Below are 27,076 nucleotides of genomic sequence, written 5' to 3' on the forward strand. Positions count from 1 at the left end.
TTTGGTAAGATGTATATAGCAGTTACTGCTGGAGACTAATTGGTTGCTGATTTCAGGAAGGGTATAATCAAGAGAACTAGTTGAAAAAATTATTTTTTTCTGTCAAAAATATGATTTAGTTGAAACACAAATGTTTTGGGAAAAGAATCTCGGTTTTGACCAAATATTTGTTGGGAAGGTTTCTTAGGTCCAGGAGGAAAGGGAGGGGGGAGTGCGAGGGGAGGGGGAAGAGAGAATGAGCACCATCCGAGAATATCCAAATAGTTAGGTGATTAGGGCTCTCTACCTAATTTGGAGCAGGGACTCTCACATTCCAGGTAAGTGCCCTAGTCACCTGGCTATTGGCTACTTTGAGGTGGCTCGCTCTCTTCATGAAAAAGTTCGACACAGGTCTCATTTTCATTCTGCCTTGGAACTAAAGATATGTCAAAACCTCAGATTTTCATGACATTGATTTTTTTTGTTTTGTTTTCTAGCCAGTCCTAATAATCAATACTCTTCTGTTTTCTCTTTCCTTATCTCTCCACTGCTATCTTACATAAAGCTTTTTAGTGGGCAGATGGACTATGATATTAGTGTTCTCTCTCTTCTCTTTCCTTAGTTGCAATCCATTATTTGATATCCCCTCTGAGAAATATTATGACATTGAGGGCACATCAACAATTTGTGATCTTCCTTTTCTTCCTGTACCTTGTTTCCTTAAAAGAACTGCAATATGTAAAATGATAGATTTAAACAGTTTTATTATGGAATTTAGCCTCTAAGTCCTTGATTAGACTACAACAATGAAAGTTGTCTTTTGTTCACAAAAACATAGTCAGATACAGTCAGTCCTAATTTATCAATTGAATAATTTTTAATCACTAAGATGACTCCGTTATGCTTTTATTTTTAAAATGTAACAGTTCAGGAGAAATTATTTTCTTCAAAGAACCCTAACTATTCTCTGTTTACTGGGCTCAGTCTGACTCCTGGTAATGTATGTCATAACATATACTTTACTTTTTTCATTCTACATGTCCCAAGTTTCCTGACTGCAGAGCTTCTTTACTGTGCTATTCAGCTCCTGCATTTGCCTCTGAGTTACAATTTTTGTAATAAAGAAAACTGTCAAATGTTATAAACAAGAAATAGTCCCAACCCACCAAATGAAATCTAAAAGTGAGAGATCTTTTGCAGTCATTTAAGCTGAAGGGAGGTTTGTGGCAAATGCAAATTGAATCAAGCTTTCCTGGCATTGTGGGAAGCTATCCACAGTTGCTATCCACATTTTATTGAGGCTTTTCCTCTTAGAAAATGGTGTTTTCTTAATATATTTGTAGGTTATAAGAACTTTGTTCAGCATAATGCTTGAAAGTTTTTAAATGGAAAAATACATTTGACATCTGAAATCTATTGAGAAGAAACCAAAGCTTTTATTAAAGCTTGTCAGTCTGTTTCTGTGTTTGAAAGTTTAATAATTAAAAAAAAAAGTAAATTCAAGTTTTTTCTTTTTTCAAATAAGCTGTATCAGTGAAAGGGATTTCTTGTGTCATAAAATGCTGGCTCTTTTGCCTTTAGGTTTTGAGAGATTGAGGACTAGAAATGTAATTAAAATCTTATTCTCTCTTTGGCTGCATTTTTAATTTTAAATTCAAACCCTTATGCAGTTTAATAGAGCTTTGTTTTAGGGTATTTTATACCTCCATCTAAGTGACTAAAGTAATTTAGTATATTATACATGTTGGTCAAGTATTTTGTGACAAAGCTCAAGTGTAGTTGAATGGTAGTGATTTGAAGCTCAGTCAGTGATGGGACACTAAATGAATATGTCGCCCTTTAATCAAGAGCACTTGGAGTCTGTGGTGTTCAGATGCTCTACAGAGAGCATATCCATCACTTTGTGACAATTCAATCTTTTAGTGGATGAGTAAAATTTTAGTCTCTCAGGCAGATGGAATATGAGATGTTTCAAGCCATTTCAAAACAGAAAAGTTTGAAGGAATACAGTACAGATCATTTTCTCTATAGTCTGTAACCTTTTTTCACTTTATTTATTTAGATTGCAATTTAACTATTTTTCATGCCATGGTCCAAACAAGAAAATGCTTTTTACAGCAAGCTAAATTACTTCTAAACTCCAGTCACCTTTTTCTGAGTTAATTTGCATAGAATAACACTTCATATTCAGCTGAGCCATTCAGCTGTTTGGCAGCAGGGGAAGGACAGATTTTTTTCCATTCTTTTTCAAGGCTTTTATAAATATATTCAGGCGTCATCAATGAAAAATATGTTAAGCTTTTTTCCTCCATAAATAAAGCATCCACTTCAATATTTCAGCCTCCCGGTAACTTTGGCTTGGAAAAATGGTTTGGCTTGAATATTGCCTTATTTCTCTGAAGGCAAAGGAGATTGGCCAATGTCCTCCAGATTTTCTATAAACAAACTGCTTTTCAGTTATAGGTCACTTAGAAAACTAATCTAGTTTGTCTCCTTGTTTATACCCCTTCATCTTTCCTTTCTAACTTGTGCACGGCTGTATTTGAAGAAAATAGCTTGTAATTAAGCAAGAATATTATTTTTTGTTGTGAGTTTTTGGGGCACAGTTCTATTTCCAGTGAAATTTTTGCCTTTAATGTCAATCAATGGGAGTCTGATCAGGCAGTGTGAGCCCTGATTCTCCATCTTATTACGCCGAGGTGGCAATAGTGAAACTCCATTAACTTAAATGGATTTACTCCTCATTTATACTGTCTGCATGAGCATATTGCCCATACTACTGGCTGGTTGCAGTTTATAAGAATATTGTTCAGCCATGTTGTCATAAACAGATAGTTAAGGGTTAACAAGTTCAGTGAGCCTGGCTGTCACCTGACCAGAGGACCAATCAGGGGAAAGGATACTTTCAAATCTTGAGGGAGGGAAGTTTGTTTGTTAGTGTTTGGTTGTTGTTCTCTCTGGGTTCTGAGAGTGACCAGACGTGCAACCAGGTTTCTCTCCAATCTCCCTGATACAGGTTCTTATAGATTCAAAATAGTAAGTACGAAGTGATAAGGCGAGTTAGGCGTATGTTTGTTTTCTTTATTTGCAAATGTGTATTTTGCTGAAAGGATTTTAATTTGTACTTAGGCTGGGAGGGTATTCCCAGTGTCTATAGCTAAAAGACCCTGTACCTATTCCATTTTAAATTTACAAAGATAATTTTTACTATTTTTTCTTTCTTTAATTAAAAGCTTTTCTTGTTTAAGAACCTGATTGTTTTTCTATTCTGGTGAGACCCAGGGGACGGGGTCTAGATCCACCAGGGAATTGGTGGGGAGAAAGGAGGGAAGGGGGAGAGAAGGGTTAATTTTCTCTCTGTGTTAGGATTACTTTCTCTCTCAGGGAGAGTCTGGGAGAGGGAGAGAGAAGGAGGGGGGAAGGTGAATTTTCCTCTCTGTTTTAAGATTCAAGGAGTTTGAATCACAGTGATCTTCCAGGGTAACCAGGGAGGGGAAGCCTGGGAGAGGCAACGGTGAGGGAAAGGGTTTACTTTCCTTGTGTTAAGATCCAGAGGGTCTGGGTCTTGGGGGTCCCCGGGCAGGGTTTTGGGGGGACCAGAATGTACCAGGCACTGGAATTCCTGGTTGGTGGCAGCGCTACAAGTACTAAGCTGGTAATTGAGCTTAGAGGAATTCATGCTGGTACCCCATCTTTTGGACGCTAAGGTTCAGAGTGGGGAATTATACCATGACACATGTACTTAGTACCCATTGCCAGCCTCACTGCTGTCCTCTACTTCAGAGGTGACTACATTTCTGAGGTTCTTCAGTATCCTTCAGAACAAAACTTGCTGTATAAATGCAGTATTTTCTCCTGGTATGTGAACGGTTTCAAGCCAAGATCTCTGGTTCTCGGTTCTTTTCTCTCACCCAAAATAAGCACATGGAAGCCTTTGATCCTCTTGAAAGGGGAGTACTCTTAAAAAGACAATATATGCCAGAAGTCTGAAAAAGAAAAGGTTGAGGGAATTGCATCAAGTTTCCTTTTCCAATAGGAAGGAAGGAGAAATGTTTTCCACTGAACCCAAGAACCAGTAACATTCAACCAGGTGGGGAAGACTTGTGCTGTCTGTGCATTTATTATTTGTATTACTATACTACCTAAGAGCCCTAGTAATGGACTAGGACCCCATACTACTGAATAAATCTTTATAGTTATCCCCTTTTCTGTCACAAAAATGAATATCTGGTGTTAATCTTGACACTCAGGAGGGAGTGCTATTATCCCATCCTGATGCTGTTACTGAGACTTCAGTGCATTTGTTTTGGGGAATCCACTATTCTAAATTTTCCTACCACCAATATTGCAAAGCTATCATTTTATCTAAGAATAAAGCCCATATAATTGTGACAGATTCGCCCCCACATCATCTCCAGTGATCTATAGTGCTAACTATCCTCTTCTGGAGTATTGATGCTTAACTTTTCAGTATCTGCAGACACTTCACCACTCAGAGTTAAAAGAATTAAATATTCAGAAAGTAAAAAAACCTGTAGCAAGCTTGTTATAAAGTGAGAGCTAATATATTAAAACAGCTTAATAAATGTTACAATATGATTAATATTAGTTGGTATTTGGGGAAATATCTGACATTCAAAGTCTATTCCCTGTTTTGAGAAGTCCACTGCTATTGTTGTTGCTATCACCCAGTGACATTCTTTAGTGTATTTCAATATGCATTTTTCAGTTACCTTAATTTGCTACCAGTAAAAATACAGATTTAACCCATTCCTCAGTTTTTAAATATTATGTTGCTCCTTGGCCAGTTGCTACATCATTATACTGTAATCAGGATGTCACACAATCCTGTAAAGATGTGACAAGTTGAGTATCACCAGGGGCAGCTTCAGGCACCAGCATGCCAAGCGCGTGCCTGGGTTGGCAAGCCACGGGGGGCGCTCTGCTGCTTGCCATGAGGGCAGCAGGCAGGTTACCTTCAGCAGCATGCCTGCGGAGGGTCTGCTGGGCCCGCGGCTTCAGCGGACCTCCCGCAGGCAAGCTGCTCAAGGCAGCCTGCCTGCTGTGCTTGGGGCAGCAAAATACCTAGAGCCGCCCCTGAGTATCACAGCTTTGAAGTTTAACCTATACTCCAAAGATGCTATAGATAATCATATGGCTCACAGCAAGTGGACAATATTGAGTCAAGAATTCCAATGCAGAATTTCCTGATTGAAAGAGAAGTATTGGGAGTCAGCTATCTAAAGACTACTGTAATAACCAAAGAGACAAGGTGGGTGAGGTAATATCTTTTATTGGACCAACATCTGTTGATGAGAGAGACAAGCTTTCGAGCCATAGGGTGGTTTATCTCTCTTGCCAACAGAAGTTGGTCCAATAAAAGATATTACCTCACCCACCTTGTGTCTCTAATATTCTGGGACTGACATGGCTACAGCTATACTGTATACAGTAATAACCAAAGACAGATGATCAACCCGTCATTATACAGAGGTCAGAGACGAGTCTGCTCTCTGCAGGTCCACTCGTGCTCAATGAAGTCGGTGGCAATTTTGCTATTGATTTCTAGGGCCTGATCAAGCATCAAAGCTCCTTTACTGTTCACACTGGTTGTCTACATGAGGCAAAACCATAATACTAAAAGTATTGCACAATAAGAACTATTATGAAAACAAAAATACTATATAGAAGATTTTCATTATAACTGAAGTACTCAATGTAAGATCTATGGTAAAAATTGGCTAAAAATAATATTTTTTACTTCATAAACAATTCCCATCTTTCTTTTTCTTATAGAGTTTAATATCAAGTCACAGTTTCACAAACAAAACATTGATTTGATCTGGAATTTTTATCCTCAAGTACTTCCATTTGGAATTGCAGTTTTTGAGGTACTGTTTGGAACAGCCAGCAGAAGGGGGCATAAAATCAGATAAATTACCTACAACAGTGTATACATGCAGTTTCTTTCCAATCCATATCACCAATTTCCTTGTGTCAGCAGTAGGATGCCAGCATTGTATGGGTCTGAGAGCTGTTGCTGTAAAAAAAAAACAAAAACAAAAAACACAAAAACCCTGCACCTTTATATATTTTTTTCACAAAATACTACAATAAAGTTGAAACCATAGTATAAAATACGATACACAAACTAAACGTAGTCCAAATGGATTGGGAAATGACATCATCAGCATAAATCAGTTATTCCAATATGGAATTTTCATCCCCTTTTTAGAGTTAGAGAATTATGTAGTTTCACTGAAGAAATACTTAAAATGCAGACTAGCAGTTTCACAGCACACTAATTAGACTTGGAACTCAGTCCCCCCAAAAACCCACATTGCTGATTCCACCTCAAAACAGCCAAAACAAAGAGTTCTGCTTCCATGTTCTACAAGTTTCTGCTGTCCTTTCCCAAAATTAAACCAGATGGATGAAGAAATCTTTGGGGATGAAATGTGAAATAAAATACATCAGAGGCAGGGAATCTGGAACAAAATATGTAGAAAAATGAATAAATCTATCAAAATCTAGGACTGAAACTAATGTGCAAGTAGGCAGCTTTCCCAGCCTGCTCTACCAGTACAATCCAGATGTTATCTAGAGTCCAAATTAGACTCATTCCTGGGGTTTGGCTTTATTAACAAAGAAACCAACATTAAGGTAGCAAAACTCAGCTCAGATCTGCTCCCCAGACTTGTCTGCTTCTGTGGCCCATTTGTTGGGAGTGCTCTGCCTAAGCCAGAGGCCTCTTCCTCCAGACTCTTACCTCTCGTCCAAGAGGGGTAGTTATTCATCTCCCTCACTGGGCAAGAGTCCATCCCTATTCATCAAAGCACTCAAACCATAATTAAGTAAGTCCCACCAAATAGGGATGGATTTAAGCATGTGCTTAAATGTTCTGCTGAACTGGGGCCCAAGTCAGAAAAACCTACCTAATCCTTTCCCAGAAGGATTAATATCTGCTGCTAATGTAGATTGTTTCAGGCAAACACTGTCAGCCTATTACAATATTATTTTTTATTATATTTATGACAAAGTACTTGCTATTTTTAGGTTATTATAATCCTAATGCTGGGTGAAGAGTGAAGTAAACTGGAGAGGAGGTATGAATTTAGCCACTGAGTGATATAGGGTTAGCAGCACACACTGAGCAGGATATCTCTCTTTGAGATATATACTTCCTCATTGTGCTGCTGAAAACCTGACTATTTAATAAAACAGACTGAAAGGAGCTTTATGAGAACCAAGCCCACTCTTAATTCTGGTTTTACTAACATTAGAAAGTGAGCAATTAATTTCTTTACTGCCACAAACTCTAAGTCCAAGCAGAGCTATACCACTGGGAGACTTGTTTCACTAATGTTAGAATGGGAGAGAATACCTTTACTGAGCACTAATTATCTTTTGAGGTCTTTCAGGTTCTTTGCAGTCGTTTGTTCTTGTTTATCATTATACTATTCAATTTCAAGTTGCATGGGTATTATAATAGAAAAACAGGATCATATTAGTTAAAATTAATTTGAATGTTTATTTCGCCTCTTGAAACTTAAAAAAATAGTCTGAAACAGTAAGTGCTGTTTGTGATTTAAACCACTGGCATTTGAAACAATTTTTAGAATTGTTGAAAATATTTGACTTTGTAGTTAAAATGTTGAGGATTTTAATTCAGAATTTATACTGAAAAGGGAGCTGAAAGTCTTTCTAGTTAGAGGAACTCAGGAGACAGCAGTGTAGACAATTTTTCTAAGAACGGAACCTATTCTGGAAACAGTGTTTCAATGAAACTCCTTTACATTCTTGCAAAAAGACAAGAACATTAAACTAAATACCCCTCTTCCATCTCAGTACTACTGTAAGTTAAAGTTTTAATACAAGCAGTGATGACTGTTCATTGTATGAGACAGTCATGTCTTGCAAGCATGTTTTTATCTCACAGTTACCAGGACTTTAGTTAGTCCTGGTAACTGTGAGATAAAAGTTTTGATCATCATTCTCAGTCTAGCTTGCTGTAGCATTAGTTAGTCTTATACTAAGAACCTGTAATTTCTTAAGAGTTTGATCTTGCAAAAGCTGGGTGTTGTATTTGCAACTGTGAGTGAAAATCCCATTTATGTCAACCACTAGACCCGATAGTGTTTGTAATATTGGGCCCAATTCCCTGATTCTGCAATTGAATTCAAGCAGGTGAACCCTCATGTCCATGTAGAGAGCCCCACTGAATCCAATGGGACTCTGCATAGATCTGGTTGCAGAATCAGGGCTTATGTTTGTAATAATACCCTCTTTCCTCCATCTGATGTCCTCTGAATATTTTTAATTGCTTTGACTTTAAATATTGGAACAGTGCTTATTATGTTTTGATTATAGTCTTCAAAATGACTTTGTTTCAGTTTCATTTGATTTTATTTTTAAACTGTTAAATGCTCCAAACTGAAAGTGTTTCACTTGACCTAAAACAATTTTTTTGAGATTGTTCAGATATGCCAGCAACTGAAACATCAATTATTTATGCAGCTCTAACTATAATCCACTAACAAAAACATGCAAAATTGAAAGAAAACAGTGCTAAGAGTGCTGACTCCTTTAGTTAAAGACTTTGCAGTGATACAAAAAGACAGATAAAAGATGCTGTTGCAGGATATTATTTATTAATCAAAAATCATTTTGTATCTTCAGTCCCAGCTTTCTGAAGAAAAACTCTAGAGTAATGCTTGCTCCTTAAACCTGAAATACTAGCTTCTAAAATTATGTGCTGAGAGTATAAATATTTGTAAGAATATGGCATTGTTTTTGGCCAAGGTAGGAAAGAGAGGTTTAGACCTAGCAACTCACTAGCATTACCCATTAAGGACTGAGAGGAGTGGGACTCATTCTCTTCACTGCACCATAAATAAACACAAAAGCTTGTGCTTTTCTCTTCTGTTTCTGGATTAATTCCTCTCCAATGACAGAGTCCTAGTCTATTAGTGGTTCTACTTGCACTGTCCTTAGTGGGGGCAGAACTGGGTTTAGGCCATGGACTTTAATGGATGTAGGATTGACATTGTAATGATAATATATCCAGTTGTACAGGCTCATCAACTGAGATCTTGTGTAATTTTTAAAAATAAAATGTCATAACTGTTGATTTTTTAATTTCATTTAAATATTTGACAGAATATTTAATTTCAGTGTTACTTGTTGAATGCATTTTTACTCAACATTCTCAGATTTTTCTTTCATGAATCTAGTCTATTTAACTAAATCAGTCAATCAAAGATGCAGTTTCCTAACTCTTAAAAACTTACATTGGGCCTGTGTCATATTACAGCTGTGGAAAATACAGACATTCGAACAATCAGTAATAAAGATATTACAATCCTTTGATATATGTTGTTATAGAAAAATTCTGAAGATATCATGGATTGACTGAGTAACCAACAAAAAAACAATAGTCAAAATCTTAAGAAAAGAAGTATTTGATTTGCACGGTACATTTTAAGAGGTTCAGCTGGCAACGCGTGTTTATGGGCAGTGGAAGAGCAAGTTGATGGCAGAAAAACATAAGGCAAAAAAAAAAGATCTTGGACGAATGATGTGGTATCCTGGGAGGATAAAAGAGATTATTCATCCACAAAGAGATTAGCAGATCATTGTACAGAATGGGCTACTATGTTGCCAACCTCCAGGAAATGAGATGCCACATAAGAAGCAGGGAAAGAAAAGAAAAGAAAAAATCCATCACTGACACTGAGTGATATATTTCCCCAAATAAGTGTGCCACTTGCAGAGTTAGGTCGTAAGCTAGTAATTGCTTATGCATGTGGTTGCCTAAGCATGCAAATAAGCCCTTAGTAATTACATGCATAAAGATTTGCTGGATCACAGCCTGAGATATATATATTCTCATTTTCTAGGTGTGTTTGTGTAATTCAGTAACACTAATGAGCCTTGCATACCATCTAAAAGAACATGTATCAACATGGAATGTCTTGCAATGTACGTCTTCTGTGGAAAGAGTTTTTATAATCTGAGCACAGTCAGCATATGGGCAGGATATGGAAATACATGTCAGCCTGTTCTATAAGTGCTGTTAGCTTTTTACCTAGTCCTTTTGGTCTTCAAGAAAGAAGAGTTAGGGAGTGAAATGCTGGGACCATTAAAGCTAGTAGCAAAATTCCCACTGATTTCAGTATGGTCAGAATTTCACCTAGGAATTTTTGTGTATTTATCATTTGCTATATTTCAGTCACTTGTGATACAGACTGAATAGAAACTTAACAGGGCACTGTCAAGATTTAAAAAAAACCAATCTTGTTCACTTTCTTTTAAATATATTCGGATTAACAAATAAGAAATGAGTGTGTTTGTTCTGCAGACTGTAGGTGCAGAGACCATGAATGAGAATAAATTTATGACTGTGGATCCCAATACCGGGCCAATGGAAGCCGCCATCAAACCGTTGCCATTTAAGGCTCCCAACTTCATTGTGAGTATTTTAACAATTAGAAATTCTCAAACTTTAAATGAAATAGTAACTAAGCTTCTATATTACTACATTGCTAATATTCCTACTAACAAAGTAAGATTAGGATGCACGTAAAGGGTCCATATCATACCATCAATTTTAAAGAAATTCAGCTTCAATATCCATGCCAGGATATGGCTGAAGTGTGCATTAAATTACAGAACATGAAAATGACACTAGTCCGGAGGCGACGCTTATATTCAGTCCTGACCCAAGCCAAAAAAGCACTGCTGCTAGATCAAGGTACCTGTGATGGTTTTATGGTCTGGTATCTCGCAAGCCACCAAGGCTAGAAATGAACAATTTATACCATTGAAAATCTGAAATCCAATCCATTCAAGTGCATGAGGCATTTGTTCCTAAGCCCAGTCAGGTTGCAAAATAATGGGACTGTAGTGGAGTGGTCACCCACTCCCACCCTGAAGGGCTTGAAACAGCCCTTAGCGAGGGCCATGGGAGGGGAAACATGGGCTGCTTGGGGAAGTAGCCACAGCTGGGCCATGCCCCAATCAGGCTGCAGCTGGCCCTATAAAAAGGCTGTGAACCAGGAGCTCAGGTGATTCTCTAGCCTTTGAGAGGGAGAGGCCTGGTTGCTGGGGAGTGTACCTGAGGTGGAGCAGGGCTAGGGGAAGCCCAGAGGAGCTGGGGAGCTCTGGTCTGGAAACCCCCCCAGACTGCAGGCTTAATGTAAGGCCGAACAGGTATTGGGATTGCTGGGGGGAAGTCCAAGGGCAGAGGAAAGCAGCAGGCCCAAACCCTCTTTGCCAGTGATGAGTGGTTTATACTGCAGTCTGCCCCAGGAATGGGGGCTAGTTGGTGACGCAGTAGCCTACAACTGAGGTGAGCTGGGGGTGGGGTCATCACCCAGAGAAAGGATCATCCAGGATCCAGGCGCTTCAAGGCTGGCAGAGCTAATTCCTAGAAGAGACCAGCAGGAGACAACGCAGGGGTGAGTCCCACCCTCCTACAGGGACTAAAAATAAATCATGTCATTAGTGATTGCCATTATGTTCCCCCTCAATAATTTCATTTCCAACATAATGTTAGAGGCCATTCTGTCACTTAGAGCTGGAAACAAATACTGCTCTCTAAAATCTTGGCATTCCAGCTTTCAAGTGGTAGAAACTCTAGCAATTTGTGAAGTACAGGCTGCTAAAATAACATCAGAATTAAATTGTGGATAGACGCATAGCAATATGATGATTGCTAATAATGTCATTGTGGTAGGGTTGTTTGTTTGTTTTGTTTTAATATCTGCTATCTTGCTACTTGCCAGGGCTCAGACCCTGTTGGCAGACTCTACCAAATGTTCCTTGGACCAGTAACCTTTTCAGAGTGCTAGTCCTAAGCCATTGCTCGAAAAGAAAGATTTGATTCCTTGTAATTTAATTCTATATGAATCAGATGCAACCATCCCACAGAATAAAGCCTGAATGCTCAGGCTTTGTATAGTTTGCTGAGCAGGGGGTCAACAGGGGAGGTGAAATTTGCCCCGGAGTCTCAGGCTCTGCATTTAGACCACTACTTCCTATGCTCCTCTGAAACTCTCCTCTAAGCACCAGCCTCTTTGGATTGCATGGTTTATGCAGAAGCCGCTCACATGCCCAGAGCCTCTCCATATAGTTTGAGTCCAGGATTTGGGTAGTGCAGATGCATCGTGCTGGCCCTCCATGTCTCAGGTGAATTTCACCACATCTGAATTTAAACTGCTGATATACACAGGCATGAACTCTGAGGTGTGTACATAATCTAGTGTCATTGTTGCAGAATTAGTTGTAAAATTATACTGAAAACTACCACAAAATTGTCTCACACTTGTCACAAAAATTAATCAGAGGGAAATTCTAGGAGCTTATTCTGAACCCACATTTCCATGAGCTGCGATAAACAATTCTGCTGACTTTTAAAATAATTCTATTTTAATTTAATCTAATTGCAAAGAAAATAAAGTCAAATAACTTAATTTTTAAAAGTATGCCAAAAACTGAGAAAGTGTTAGTTCGCTGCACAAGAGAGAATTTTTGGTTGCAAATTTAAAAATAAAAAGCAGGAAGGAAGAAGTTGCCTGTTAATTGTTAATCCCAAAATATCTGGATTTAAGGCCTGATGCTGCAAGGTGCACCCGCTGGCAACTGAATAGATCAAGGGTTGATAATGGGATCTAGAGCCTTTCTCCCATAAGTCATCAGCTCACATGCAGCTGAGTTCATTTGCACTTGAGAGTTGTTGCCATTTGATTGCTATCATGTAAAATGAGACTCACTCCAGGCCCTAGCAGACATAAGTTCATATCAGTTTAGTTATTGGCAGTCTCAGCAGGAAGATCCAGGATAGAGAGTACTTTTCTGGATCACTCATTCAAACTCCTAGAGGTGATCCCTCCAAAACAGATTGGAGGCACATTCATAGAACAGTACAGAGAGCCTCTGCCACTACTGTACCTTTCTTGTCAATAAAGCTATCAGTCCAATACCTTTTACAAGAAATACCCAAGTACATTAGGCCCAAATCCTGCATTTGGGTCTCTGTGGGTAGGCCTAGGAAGAAAACCCTGTCAATTTCTAAGGCACCCCATGCAGGAGTAAGGATCCATCTGTATAGATCCACAGGAAGGATCAGGGCCTTCTCAAGCATATAGTACTGAAATTGTGCTGATCTTGCTTATGTAAATCCAATTTATAGCACTTTCTAGCTATTTAAGTAAAGTATAATCAGCAAATGTCATTGTTATACCACCCATCCCCGTTGGTATTTTTAAACATTTGAAAATGCTCTCAGTCCCGCTCTCAATCCCTTGATTTGTTCAGATGCCAGAAGGTGCGGAGCACCTTGCAACATCAGGCCTTAAATCCAGATATTTAAATCTTGCTTTAGTGGATTTAAAAGCAAAATATACCATGAAAAAAATTATAGCTTCTAAGTTTTCTTCCTTTTATTAAAGGAAAACCAAATATTCTTCACAGTGTAATATTTAATAACAGTGTAGTATATTTCCAGTTTGGCTGAGTCTTGCCACTGGCTTTAGATCACGTCATAAGTGCCAGCAATAGGCCAAATAACGTGATGAGGTAGGGGAAAAATCCATGTAATGAATCTGAATTACAAATGTGTTGGGATGGAAATGACTGTGGTATCTGTCAATAGTCTCTCTTTCAATGCTATCTAGGTTACCAGGGTGTTACTCATAGAGCTAAATGTTCCATCTACTTTCCATTTTGGATATTCATTGCCAAAAAAAAAAGTTGATGCATCACTAGTTCATGAGCATCCTCCCCGAATACAGTATCTTACAGTCACCTCCACGGAAAAATCTTTTCACAGTGAATCCTATTCATCTACTTTACCATTCCCACCTCCTCCCATTCTCTAGCACTTTACACACCAATTTATAAAAATACAGCCAAAATGTGTTTGCAGAACTTGGTGAGAGTTTTGATAAGGCTGACGTGGTAATTATTAACAGAGAACACTTCTGGCTATAAGAAAATGTTCTTTTTTGAAGTAAAACTGAGAAGCAGAGTCCTTTCATCATTTAGAAGTAGTACGGTATGTTGTATATCTTCTTCCTCTTGAGGGACATAAATAAATTACAGCAATCACATTTGATAACTGAAATTACTGTTATAATAACTACAGCAAGGCTTCCTTTAGTATAGCTTTCAAAATGCAAAATAATCTTTCCAGTACAACATTCTATTACTCCTTTTCTATTCTGCTGTCTTGTTGCATTTGAAAGAAAAATAAGATTTCCACAAGGCTTCTTATAGCATTGATTACATTTTACAGGATCAATTGTATTTTTGCACAACCACTTTTCACTTATTGGAGGCACAGCTGCACCTGTAATTTTGTATACACCATGCAAAAGAGAATTTAGACATGTAATCACAATTTAGATACAACCCTATAGTAAACAGTTTTAATATGATGGGAAGTGCATAGAAGTGCAGAATCCCGTAATCTTAGACTAACCCTAACCACACTGATTTTCTATTTCCATGTAAAAAGAAGATTTTAATTTCCTTCTGTTAATCCCAAACATAGTAGTTTTGACACAGTTCAAAAAATCTTTGTTTTTCTTGCAACTGAAATTAAAGTGTACAGTGTGTTAGACTATTGATGAAATAAGTGTGCATGATAAATGGTTCATGACAAGATGAGGCATACCACAAAGGCTGTGAAATAAAAATATCTGTCATATTTTGAAATAGTCATCTTTATTTTTTCTTAAACACTATGTTTTAATTCTAGCACTCTGGCATTGGTGGAGCAGCAGCTGGCAAGAAGAACAGAACTTGGAAGAACCTAAAACAAATTCTTGCTTCTGAAAGGGCATTGCCATGGCAACTCAATGATCCTAGTTGTAAGCTGCTTAGATGCTTTGCATGTATTTATAAATAATAAAATCCACACAAATTACTTTCTTTAAAGTGAACCTAAATTTTATCTATGCATGCAGTATTCTGATGGAACAAATTTCAGTGATATATTTAAGAACAGCTTGACCTCACAATCAAATGGAGACGAACATGGAGCATGTAATTGGGAGTGGTGTTAGAAAGTTTGTGCCTGTTTGACAGGAAAATAAATCTACTAGGACCAAGTCCTCAGTTGCTTACTCAGGTCAAGATTCTGTCACCTTTATTCATGTTGAGTGGTACTCTATGAGTAGCCCCATGTCTGCCTTAATCTACTCATGGAGTAAAGAATTGCTCAACATTAATAAGAGGCAGAATTAACTCCTCCGTTTTTCTCTGGGCAGGCTATAAGAAATCAAAAAGCACCGCAGGAATTGAGTATGCTTGCATTTTTTAAATATTTTATTTGTTAGCCTGTCAGAGTATATCTACACTGCAAAGAAACATCTTTGGCAACAAGTCTTAGAGCCTGGTCAACTGACTCAGGCTTGCGCCATGGGGCTGAAAATAGCAGTGTAGATATTCCTGCTTAGATTGGAGACTGGGCTTTGAAACTCCACAAGAGGGGTGGGTCTCAAAGCTTGGGCTCCAGCCTGAAAAGGAATGTCTACACTGCTGTTTTTAGATCTGTAGCACAAGCCCAAGTTAGTTGATCCAGCCTCTGAGACTTTTTTGGTAATGTTTTGTCCAAAAATAACTTGCCATTTTTAAAAGAGTTTTTGAAACTACTATTATAGAAAAATGCAGACTACTGTGTGTTCTTGGCTATTATAACTGACAATCTGCTGATGTTGCTATTTTCAACTACATTTACTTTTACAAATAGAATGTCCACATAAAAAAAATAAAAAGAAAAATAAATAATTGTATATTTTAAAACAGCTGCCTATGGCATTAATATCTTTTGAATTATTGCTTTATCGTGCACATGATGATTAAAGGATCTGATCTGCTAAATTGGAATCCTTTATCCATAAAATCTGAATCAGATGCGTGTGGAGGGAAAGAAGCTAGCCGTGTACAAGATATTTTTATACATATCAGTACTTTGTCAAGTTACGGTTTTGTTTTTTTAAACTAATGAAACATACCGAGATGTGTCTGAATAAATGTTTGCATACAAGAGCAATGCTATTACTGTCTAAGGGACACCAAAAAAAATAGCAATTTCTATCATTTCATTTAAGTATTCAGACAGTTTTCTAGGTCATTGGCCAGGCTTAAAGTGGCACATGCTTAAAGATTTATCTGATTTAAAAGATTAGTTTGCTTTTCTGGATTACAGTATTTCAAAGCTTCAGTCTTGAGCAATGTTTGGTGGTCTTAACGTACAGCAGGCGTAGTGACTATTCTTGTAGATATTATATTTCTGACTGTAGAGGAAATAGTCATTAAGACTTACATGAATCCATGGTGTTCGTAATGCAGTAAAAATAGCTCTCTTGCATTTTTCTTCCTTGAGGGGTCAATCCTGCTCACCTTACCTCTGTCAGTAAGGCGAACAGGATGAAGGCCTTAGTGTATAAAAGCAGCAAAGAGTCCACTACATGCGTCCGACGAAGTGGGTATCCACCCACGAAAGCTCATGCTCCAATACGTCTGTTAGTCTATAAGGTGCCACAGGATTCTTTGCTGCTTTTACAGATCCAGACTAACACGGCTACCCCTCTGATACTTAGTGTATAAATAAAGCAAGTTAAATGTTTTCAGCTAATTCTGTTTCATGTTTCTTTGCCTCACTGTTGCTAGTCAATAGAAATTTCTTTTAGTAAAATAATTGTTTTTCAACAATTGTTTATCTTTTCAACTGTTATTTTTATTTTAAAAAAATACAAATGTGACCCTGAAAAGATAGACTGCAGAAGTTAATATCTTCCTTTCTCTCTTTGACATACTTTTAGACTTTAATATCGAAGCTCCTCCTTCCTTTAAACCAGCCAAAAAATACTCTGATATTTCAGGACTTCCTGTAAGTATTTTTTTTAAAACTTATCTAAATTGGCATCTCATTTCTCACAACACAAAATTAGAAAAAATAAATAATAAAATAATTGGAGATATACCTATCTCATAGAACTGGAAGGGAACTTGAAAGGTCATTGAGTCCAGCCCCATGCCTTCACTAGCAGGACCAAGTAATGATTTTGCCCCAGATTGCTAAGGCCCCCTCAAGGATTGAGCTCACAACCCTGTGTTTAGCAGACCAATGCTCAAATCACTGAGCTATCCCCCCTGTGTATTCAGGTAGGTCCCAGTTCAGCAACGTACTTAAACATGTCCCATTGATTTAGAGATGAGGCGGGCAAACTTTTTGGCCTGAGGGCCGCATTGGGTTTCATAAATTCTATGGAGGGCTGGTTAGGGGAGGGGGTTGTGGCCCAGCCCCCACCTCCTATCTGCCCCCCCGACCCCTGCCCCATCCACACACATCCGCTCTCTGTCTTCTGGCTGCCCCCAGGCCGCCACTGCCCCATCCAATCCCTCCTCTCATTCCTGATGGGCCCCCCACAGGACCACTGCCCCATCCAACCATTCCTTCTCCCTGTCCCCTGCCGCCCCATCCAACCCCCCCTTCTGACTGCCCCCCATGACCCCTGCCCCCATTCAACCCCCTGTTTCCCCCCAACCGCTATCTACATCCCTGCCTCCTGACCAGCACCCCGAACTCCCCTGCCCTCTATCCAACCCCCCATGTTTTGTGCCCCCTTACCACGCTGCCTGGAGCACCAGTAGCTGGCGGTGCTACAGCTGCGCCACCTGGGTGGAGCCGGGCCACGCTGTTACCACCACCACACAGCTCAGAGCACCGAACCAGGCTGGGGTCTGCAGCTGCGCTGCCCCAGGAGCTCACAGCCCTGCCGCCCAGAGCATTACACTGGTGGCGGAATGAGTGAGCTGAGGCTGCGGGTGATGGGGGACAACGGGGGAGAGGCTTGGGCGAGCATCCCAGGCTAGGAGCTTGGGGGCCGGGCAGGACGGTCCCGTGGGCTGTAGTTTGCCCAACTCTGATTTAAAGCCAAACCTTGAGCTAAACTGCCTCTGTCACATAGCTCCCAAAACCTAGGTAGACTCCCTGGCTAGAGAGCCAAAGCAGATTAAAGGTCTTGCCTCTTGAGATAGCCACACAAGTCCTCCTACCCTGCCTCTCCCCTGGGGTAGAGTCTGGGTCTCCTCACCCACACACACTATAGGTGGAACTGGTAGCTCACATTTCCCAATACAGGAAAGGACTCTGTTTTCAGTTGCTTATAATTTTTCCAAACTTCACTATTCAGACTAAAACTTTCTGTGTCCAGTGTCTGTCTCTAGCTCATTATTCTTAGTCTTATTTGGAAAAATGATTCAACAGTTGCAGAAAATAAGATTAGGAGTAGGGAAAAATATGTTGTTTGGCTCACTTTCAAAAAAATTCTTACACCTGTTTCATTGAGAAGCTCTAATGCCCCTGATTTGGAGTAGTAACTTGAAATTTGGCAGTGTGGTAGTCTTTGTGTCAGGGATATATCTTTTGCTGCTATTATGAAAAACACACCCACATTTGGCCAAATTATAAGACTTTAAAAAATGTCAGTTCACATATGTTCAGTAGAGACTTGTTAGAATTTGGCAGCTAAATTCTCCATCTGCCCTGAATAGTTAATGCAGTTGCATGCAGTCCTGGGGAACTGGATTTTACTTTTGCCTCTGCTACAGATTTCCTATGTGATATTAGTCAAGTCACTTAAATTATTTTTAAATTAACTGTGTGGTTCCTCAATTTCTGGGTACCCAACTTTAAGCATGTAGAGTCTGATTTGCGGAATTGCTGAGCTGAAGGCAGAAAAACTGCAACTGAAGTCAACAGACATTTTGCTTTGAATGTGGAAAGTGCCATATAATACTAAATACTCTGAAAAATCAGGTCCTGGGCATCTCAAACTGGGAACCCAAAATTGATGGACACTTTTGATCTTAATATCTGTGCCTCAGTTTTCCATCCCTAAAGCTAGGCTAGTAATACTTCGTTACCTCACAAAGATGTTGTGAACATAAATTAATTGTTTGTGAATCACTCAGACACTGTAGTGGTGAGTGCATGGGGAAATTAATAATTCTGTGTTCAGAACAGGGTTAGAGTAGTGTGCGGTAAACAAGATGGAGGGCCACACATTGAACAATGAGGAGAAAACAAAGCATTGAATAGTTGCTCAGGAAGTGAGCACCATCTATTCTGGGCACTGAATGCGGCAGGAATGCTGAGATAAAAATAGAATGTGATCATGTGTGTATGCATTATGATACAATCTTTAGTTACAAGGGAACTGGAATTAAGCTTGTATGAACAATATTAATTTGGGCATTTCCTAACTTTTGAGAGCTCTACTTTGCAACGTTAATTTTCTTTTAACATCATTTTTTTGATTTTATATAAAGGCAGTTGGTGGATGACATCAGAGGAGACAATATGTCTCGCATGGGATCCTTCATCTGAGTGATACCTGCCACTTAGATCTCAGCTGGCAACTCCTAAATCTAGAGGGTCGATTGGACCACTGATTCAAACCCACATGCCTTTCTCCCCTGTCATTTGGGACATAGCTCGCCCACCCAATAAAGCCACTCCCCTCCAGCCAGTTTGTGTTTTTCAACTAGAGTATTATCTATATTATGGTAGTACCCAGGATCTCCCAGGAATGATCAGGGTTCAGTTGTACTAAGTGCCACATAAACAAGTAATCCAGAAGTCTCTCATTCTATAGGAAAGACAGGGCACAACAAGTGGATGAAATAGACAAATCGGGGGTTGTTTGTATTATTGTTACCTCACCCCCCCAAACAGATTTTAGCAGAAAAAAGAGGATGCAACTAGTGTCTTCATCCCCCTTTATCTTTTTCCCATCCTCTCCCCTTACAATTGCTTTGCAGGTGTTAACAATAGCCTTAATTGGGGTTACTTGGGTTGCAGTAATCCAAGTAACCTTGGCCTAGCACAGAGGAGGGCTGCTGAGGGAACTTAATTGCATAAGCCTTTTCCACTTCCACCTGCCAAAGCAGCTCTATAATTCCCTTCCACACTGGCCTTGACCCTCTTCAGAATTGGTCAGTTAGCCTCTCTAATCCATGTGCTCACTACTATTTCCCACTGCTACATAAAGATGTATCAGAATTTGGCTTTTAATTAGCCAGAGGAGACCAAATTTAGCTTGGGGAAGCCTGTAGGTTTCCTACAGACTTCAGCAGGCTCTTTCCTTCTTTTTTCCCATCCCCCACTGTCAATGAGCTACGTAAATGTAACTACTCTAGCATGATGCAAATAATCTTTCTCTGATGACTGCATTCAGCGCTGCTTTTTTTCTTTTGGCTTTTTCAATTTTTCATCTTCTGAATTCATCTTGGGACAAATTACCTATTTTGCTATGGCTGGAAAGTTTCTCTTGACTGATAAAAATATCCTGCTTAACAACTGATGTATCCTTTAAATTGTTGAGTCAGAATTGGTTCATAAGAAGTACGACCTTCATTCTTAAAATCACTTCCTAATGGGAAGATACAGTACGTAAGGGAATATTTTAGTAGTCCAAAAAATGTCCCCCTGGTCTCTGTGAGAAATCTGATAGCATTTGTGTGAGAACATTTCCTGTGAGGAGTGCAGGATTCCCCAAGAAATGCTACTTGCAATAAATTCTTTGGCATTACTCATGCAAGGAAGTATCAAATGGTCTGTCTTAAATGAGGAGTGTATTAAACTTTCCCATCAGTACATCAGCAGTTATGTTAAACACCACAACTGAATTCTGTTGATTCTTGTCTCTTTCGATGGAATTATATCCCTTAATGGTCTAATAAGGCAGCCAATTTATAGTTTTAATGCAGCAAATGCTAAAAGTTCAAAAAGAATTCTATTTATGGATTACATTTGCATTTTTAGACACATAAGCTCTTCTGTTGAAACTTAGAAGGTAGGCCTTTGGTCATATTAACATATAGAACAAAGTAATCTAATCTAACAGAAAAAATTACTCAAATGCTTGAACTTCTGCCTTTCTGAAAACGGATCAGCTTTGGTGCTGTAGAAACAGACTAAGATAATTACATACTTCAAAACATGATAAAGTATCTGTGGCCTTTGACTTAGTTTACAAAATGTGGAGGGCTTTTTCCATGCAAAATTGCATTGCTCTGCTTTTTATCTGGTTTAATTATTGCAGAAATATTTGAAAAAGTTTTACTCAGATTGCTTCTAACATAATTTATCTGAAAATCACTAGATGGTAATTACACCTACTATATAGTAATATCTTGCCCTCCAGTGTGAAGTGTAAGACTGGTAGAGGATCCTCTCAGGGTCACAGTTTTTTAACAAACATTTAATGAAATGCAATAAATAAGTAGATAAGATTTAGCCGAAAAAACATATTGCTATTGTCCGTTAAAAATCAACGTTTGCTTAGATTTTCTTACACACCTTGAGCCAAACTCACAGAACTTTGATGTACCTACAAATATATACCCAGAATAACTCTGACTACATCAGGGATGATATTGGCCCTTCATTAAGTCCTACATTTGCTATTTTCTGAAAGCTAAAATATTTTCCACGTTAAGTTAATGTTTTGTGGCGTTGAAAAAAAAATGCTATATGGCAAGAGTCCTCAATATACTCTGCTACATAACTATTACCAGCCCTGGCAGTTGACTACCTTATAGCCAAGTACTGAGTTTTCACTTTAGAGTGCCCTCCACATTTTCTCACCCTGGGGAACATTTCCTTCCCACCATGGACCTGGCAGGGGGTTCAACACTACACTCTGAATCCGGGGGACCTACAGAGCCTGTGCTCTTCTGCAGTGCTTCCTGTCCCCTGTCTTCCTTGGTAGTATGCTTCTTCAGAAAGCAAGCTTCCACCATCTGAGCCTTCCACCATCCCAGATCTCTTGTCAGGGAGAGCAAGGAAGGAAGGTCTCAGATCACTGGCGGGTACAACATAAGATAATACGAACAGGGTCAACAGTTATTTCAGATGGGCCTAGGATGGAGAGAACAATACCATGGAGATTGGCTTTTCTCTTGGTTCTACCCAATGTGCTGAGCCTGATGGCTAACATATGCTCAAGCTTTCTAGGGCAACAGGGAGGGAAGGAGGATGGGGTGGAGCTGGAACCTCACCTAGGAAGCCCTAATTCAAATGTAGCAGAAGTGGAGGATACAAGCTAGATTAGGGGTGGGCAGACTTTTTGGCCTGAGGGCCGCATCTGAGTATGGAAATTGTATGGCAGGCCATGAATGCCCGGTGGGGGAGGGGGACTCTATGGGGTGTAGAATGGGGGGCTCTATAAGGGATGTTACTGAGGTGGGGGCAGAGGGGACTCATGGGGTGTGGCACGGGGGGGCTCTACAGGGGACTCTTAAGGGCCCTGCTGGCAGTGACACCAAGGGGGCCGTACCAGGCACTCCCATGGGCAGAGGCACCCTAGCTAGAATAGGTGTAGCCCCGGGTGGTTTCGAGGCTCTCAAGAGTGGGGCCATTGAAAACCGGGAGGAAATTGGTCGTGATGTGTATGGAAGGCAGGGAAAAAGGGGGTGTGTGTTTCCGATCCAGGAAACAGCATGGTGAATCTGCGCCTGTGCAGTGTGGCTCTGCATGCTGGAAGATGGCGCTCATCAAGGGAATTGTAAATTGGGGGCAGGGGAGTGCCAAACAGAGCGGAGCAAGCTCCCGACCCTGCTCCCTGGCGGGAGCTCAAGGGCTGGATAAGAACGTCTGACAGGCCGAAAGCAGCTCCCAGGCTGTAGTTTGCCCACCCCTGAGCTAGATCAATGTTCGTTGTGTCACTCAGCTACATTATGGTGCTGAAAGCAGCAATCTGGAGTAATGCAAAACACTGAGTTCAGATTTCTTAACAGTTCAGTCACAGATCCAAAAGCTTTTTCTTTACAAAAATCTTTGCCATTTTAAAGAAAACTAAAGCTACAAACAATCCAACACAAGCAGGGAAATCAAGCCAAAGCTATCAGACCACCCATAATTCAGCCTCTTTGTTGGTACTGTACTGGCAACAACCCCATTCTTTGGAGAACTACCTTGTAAAGGACTGTACCAGACACACAGTTGCTAGGGTGATGTTAGAGAGCTGTGGTAGGATTTTTTCTGCTGTATAGGTTTGTACGTGAAGCTATTTTAGTCCCATTATGTTTAATGCATTTTTGATGTAAAAGCTTTTTCAGGGAACTGTTTAATTCTCGTAAAAGTTTTGACGTGAGGGAAGAAAGAGGAAACTACTTCTTGTTACATGGTAACATCTTATAAATTTCTCGGTTGTTACACACATTATTATGGACTCAAATGTTTTGTTTTGACATTTTTACTGAGATTTCTCTCTGAATGGTATCTCTGCCATTGTTTCTTTTCCAGGCAAATTATACAGATCCACAGAGCAAGCTGAGATTCAGTAGCATTGAAGAATTTGCTTACATTCGGATGCTTCCTTCAGACGTTGTTACAGGTTACCTGGCGTTAAGAAAAGCAACGAGTATAGTTCCTTAAGACTTGCAAAATGCCTTTGAGTGACCAGCCACGGATTGGAATAACATTCAGTGTTTTAAATAAAACTCTGCTTGTGGCATTGAGATTATTTGGGGGCATTACAAATTAATATTCATATTTATGTCTGAAAGTGGCTGGATTGAAATGTGCATTCAAAAGAATATTTAGTTTTAATTTTGATACGTCTGTATATTTGTTAGCTTGCTGACATAAGAATCCTGCTGTAGTCAACAAAAGATCCTGAATGTTTAGGGTGCAGTCCTGGCCCTACTGAAATCAGTCTGAGTTTTGCCATTTACTTCAGTGAGGCCAGGATTTCACCCTTGCTATTGTTAAGTGCACTGATATTTGGCTTAGAAGAAGGATGAGTGATCTGAGCCCAGGGTTAGTGACCAAGAACTCCTGAGTTCTAAACCTGCCTTGCATATGGAGAAGTCACAAACTCTTTGCTTCAGTTTGCCCCCCCTGTAAAATACTTCTCTGAATACTGTTGTGGGGATTAGTTGGTTAATGTCCATTAAGCATATTGAAAATGAAGATGTCTATTCAAGTGCTAATATGCTAATATTTATATTGCAAACTTAATTATCCTAATATGGGGCAGGGTGCTGGGTGGGGAAACAGATACCGAAGAACTTGGGATATTTTAGTTTTCAGGTAATCAAGAGAACTGTCAGTGGAATTAAAATTATACACACAAACTATAATACAAGACTCAATCCTAATGAATAAGGAAAAGAGGAGTGAATTAAAATTGCATAAATTCTGGTATTTTCTTAACTTTTGAGTACTTGACTTTGCAACCCTAGTAATGTTCTTTTCAATGTATTTTTTGTATGAAACTTCCTATTAAAAAAAAAAAACTGAAAGAACAGACATTCCTTCATTAGCATCACAGAAACACCCCCATGGTTCATCAACAGGGTTGGAATCGTCTGATTCGCCACACTGACCTCTGTCGCAGGAAGTAGTGGAGTAACTGATAGCAATAGTGGGTTGACATCTGCTCTGTGGACCAGCATTAGAGGGGTGTTAAATGCATTGCCAACTGATTTCACAGATATTTGTTCACAGGAGAGGAATGATGAGACTCAGGAATCTTGGATTCCAGTGCAGGTTTTAGAGGGGAGTGTGATCTAGTGGGCACAGTCTGCTCTGCCTGAAGTATGATCCCCTCTGCCTTTTCCCCAACCTCTCTGTCCTATCTCTTCCCCATGCCTCGCTCCCTGTCCCAACCTCCTTGCCCCACAAGTCCTTGTCTCACCCTTTCAGGCATCCAATCCCAGTCTCTCTCCTCCTCACAAGTCCTTTTGTTCAGTTATCCCCAGTCCCCCATCTCACTCTCAGCTCCTTGTCTCGTCTACGTGCCCAGTGAGTCCCCGTTCCCTCTCTCCTGGCTCCTCAGCCAGTCATTCTTTCCCTAGCCCTGGCTTCCAGAGAGAGAGAGAGAGAGAGAGAGTGTGTGTGTGTGTCTCTCTCTCTCACACACACTCTCTCTCTCTCTCTCTCTCTCTCTAACGCATGTTCCCAGTCCTAATCTCCCTCCCCAAGCTACTTGGCTAGTCTGGGTCTCCCCTGCCTCTGGCTCTCTCTGCCCAGCTAGTCCCAGTTGTCCCCCTATACCCAGGCTTGTCAGATCTGTCTCCTTCATCTCACCGCACCACTGGTTTTTAGTCCCATAATCTTTTATTGAATTTTAATGGCCTGTTTAGGGACGAACGGAGTTATTGTGATCTTGTGGAATGAGCCTGGGCTCATGGTAGCAGAGCTCTGCCCCTGACTCACTATGTTACCTTGAGCAAATTGCTTCATTTCTGTCTGTTTCCTCATTTGTGAAACGGGACTAATGGTACTTAGGCGTCTAATCTCCCATTAATGAATGTCTGTACTGTGTTTTGCGCACACAGCCCTATGGAAGTGCTAATTATTATTATAGATTTTTCTCTACTCAGGGATGTATACACAGAGCACTGTTGACATTGGCTTACTTCCAAGCCCTAAATAGGAAGGTTAATTAATGGGAAATTTCAAATTTACAGGCTGTATCTGGGATTTAAAAGCCCATTTTTTTATGATCCAATACTTACAAAACAGAGTCAATTAAAAAATCTTTTTGACATACTTACAACAGGTGGCTCAAATCCTTGGATATTGGATAATGCACCAACTATATCCCAGAACACAAAATAATAAGACCGTATATCTCGCTTGATGCCAGTAAACATCAAGGCCACATTCACTTCGCATATGTGTTTTAAAAGGGATGTTTTCTCCTTACTTTTTGTACTGAAGAGGTGTTTAAGATAAGCTTAACTTTGATATGAAAAGAAATCTTGTAGTACTACTGTTACTGCTGTAAGATCAGTATTGCTTTGACTAAGCAGACAGCAGCTCAGAACATTGGATTTCAGCCCAATTCATTGGCTCCCACAAATACATTTAAAATTCTTTTGGTACAAATCCACATAGGAATGCTTTTAGAGTCCACCATTTTCCCCAGTTTTGTTATAGCCATGTTAGTCTCAGGATATGAGAGAGACCAGCTGGGGGAGGTAATAAAATGTATTGGACCAATTTCTGGTGGTGGAAGGGACAAGCTATTGAGCTTCCCAGAACTCTTTAAAGTCCCTAGCAGGAGCGCTGTTGGGGCAAAACTGTAGGGGATCATATAGTGTCACTGTGTAACCAGATTTGCTTAAAAGTTTCTACTGTACTATATATATATTTATTTCTTTATATATATTTAATATCACGTTTGAAAACCTGAGTCTGTGTCATGCTCAATGAGATCATAATTGTTAGAGGCATATAAGGTTCAGATCTGCATTTTAAAAAAACAAAATTTGTTGGCCCATCTCTTAGTGACTGTTGGGGTCCCTTTTTCTTCTCCGCTCTTCTTTGTTAGCTATTGCTTCCCTTTTTTCTCATCCCCGGTGGCTCACTTATACTCATTAAGCTGTGGAGTAGTCATGATAGGAAGTGAAAGAAGCAATTCACTTGGGACATTTAATATTAAACTGAACAAAATCAGTTTGCTATGTGGGATAATCAAAATATACTTGAATAGGTAGAAAGTTGAACTATAGCTCTTTTCCAACATCCGATTGTCATTCACTCAGTCTTTTTGTGTGTATAGTGTATGGACCTGCTACTGTGTCACTGGTTTCAGTGAGAGCAGGATTATTTTTGTAATTACATACTGATTGAAAGTTGAACAAACCAAGAGCTAATACATGCTATTGAGAAGTGGTTTTTTAAATATATATTTTGGGGCCGCTTAAGGAGAGGTGAAGACTGAAAAGAACATATAACCTTATAAATTTCCTTTAAATGGTAATGAGAATATAGAAAGAAAGATATTTTGAAATGGCAAACTTTTTTCGGAGGGAGCAGAGAACAGATTTTGACTATTAGTGCATCCCCATGTGCAGCATTGTCTGCTCATGATCTTGGAAGGGGTTAACTATTAAATGTAAAGACATCACTGTCTATACGTTGTCACCCATTGATACAGACCACAATTTGTTTTAGTCTCAAATGTGTTTCTATTAATAAGCTCTATTATATTCATGAATGATTTAGCCGCCAATTATAGTACCCTGTTTTCCCCTACATAATTATGCCTCGATAAGGACCTGATCCACA

General features: G+C 39.6%; 1 protein-coding gene across 1 annotated transcript in view; it reads left to right on the top strand.

Annotated features, from left to right (window-relative positions):
* INO80C (INO80 complex subunit C) overlaps positions 1-23,516 on the top strand; it is a 36,764-nt gene extending 13,248 nt beyond the window's left edge. The window contains exons 2-5 of the mRNA XM_030551494.1: positions 10,340-10,450; positions 14,741-14,852; positions 16,809-16,876; positions 23,300-23,516. Of these exons, the coding sequence (XP_030407354.1) occupies positions 10,340-10,450; positions 14,741-14,852; positions 16,809-16,876; positions 23,300-23,431 (423 nt within the window). The 3' untranslated portion in view covers positions 23,432-23,516. The remainder of the gene's footprint in view (positions 1-10,339; positions 10,451-14,740; positions 14,853-16,808; positions 16,877-23,299) is intronic.
* Positions 23,517-27,076: the final 3,560 nt, after the last annotated feature.

Source organism: Gopherus evgoodei, chromosome 2 (genome assembly GCF_007399415.2).
Source record: "Gopherus evgoodei ecotype Sinaloan lineage chromosome 2, rGopEvg1_v1.p, whole genome shotgun sequence".
Classification (NCBI taxonomy): domain Eukaryota; kingdom Metazoa; phylum Chordata; order Testudines; family Testudinidae; genus Gopherus; species Gopherus evgoodei.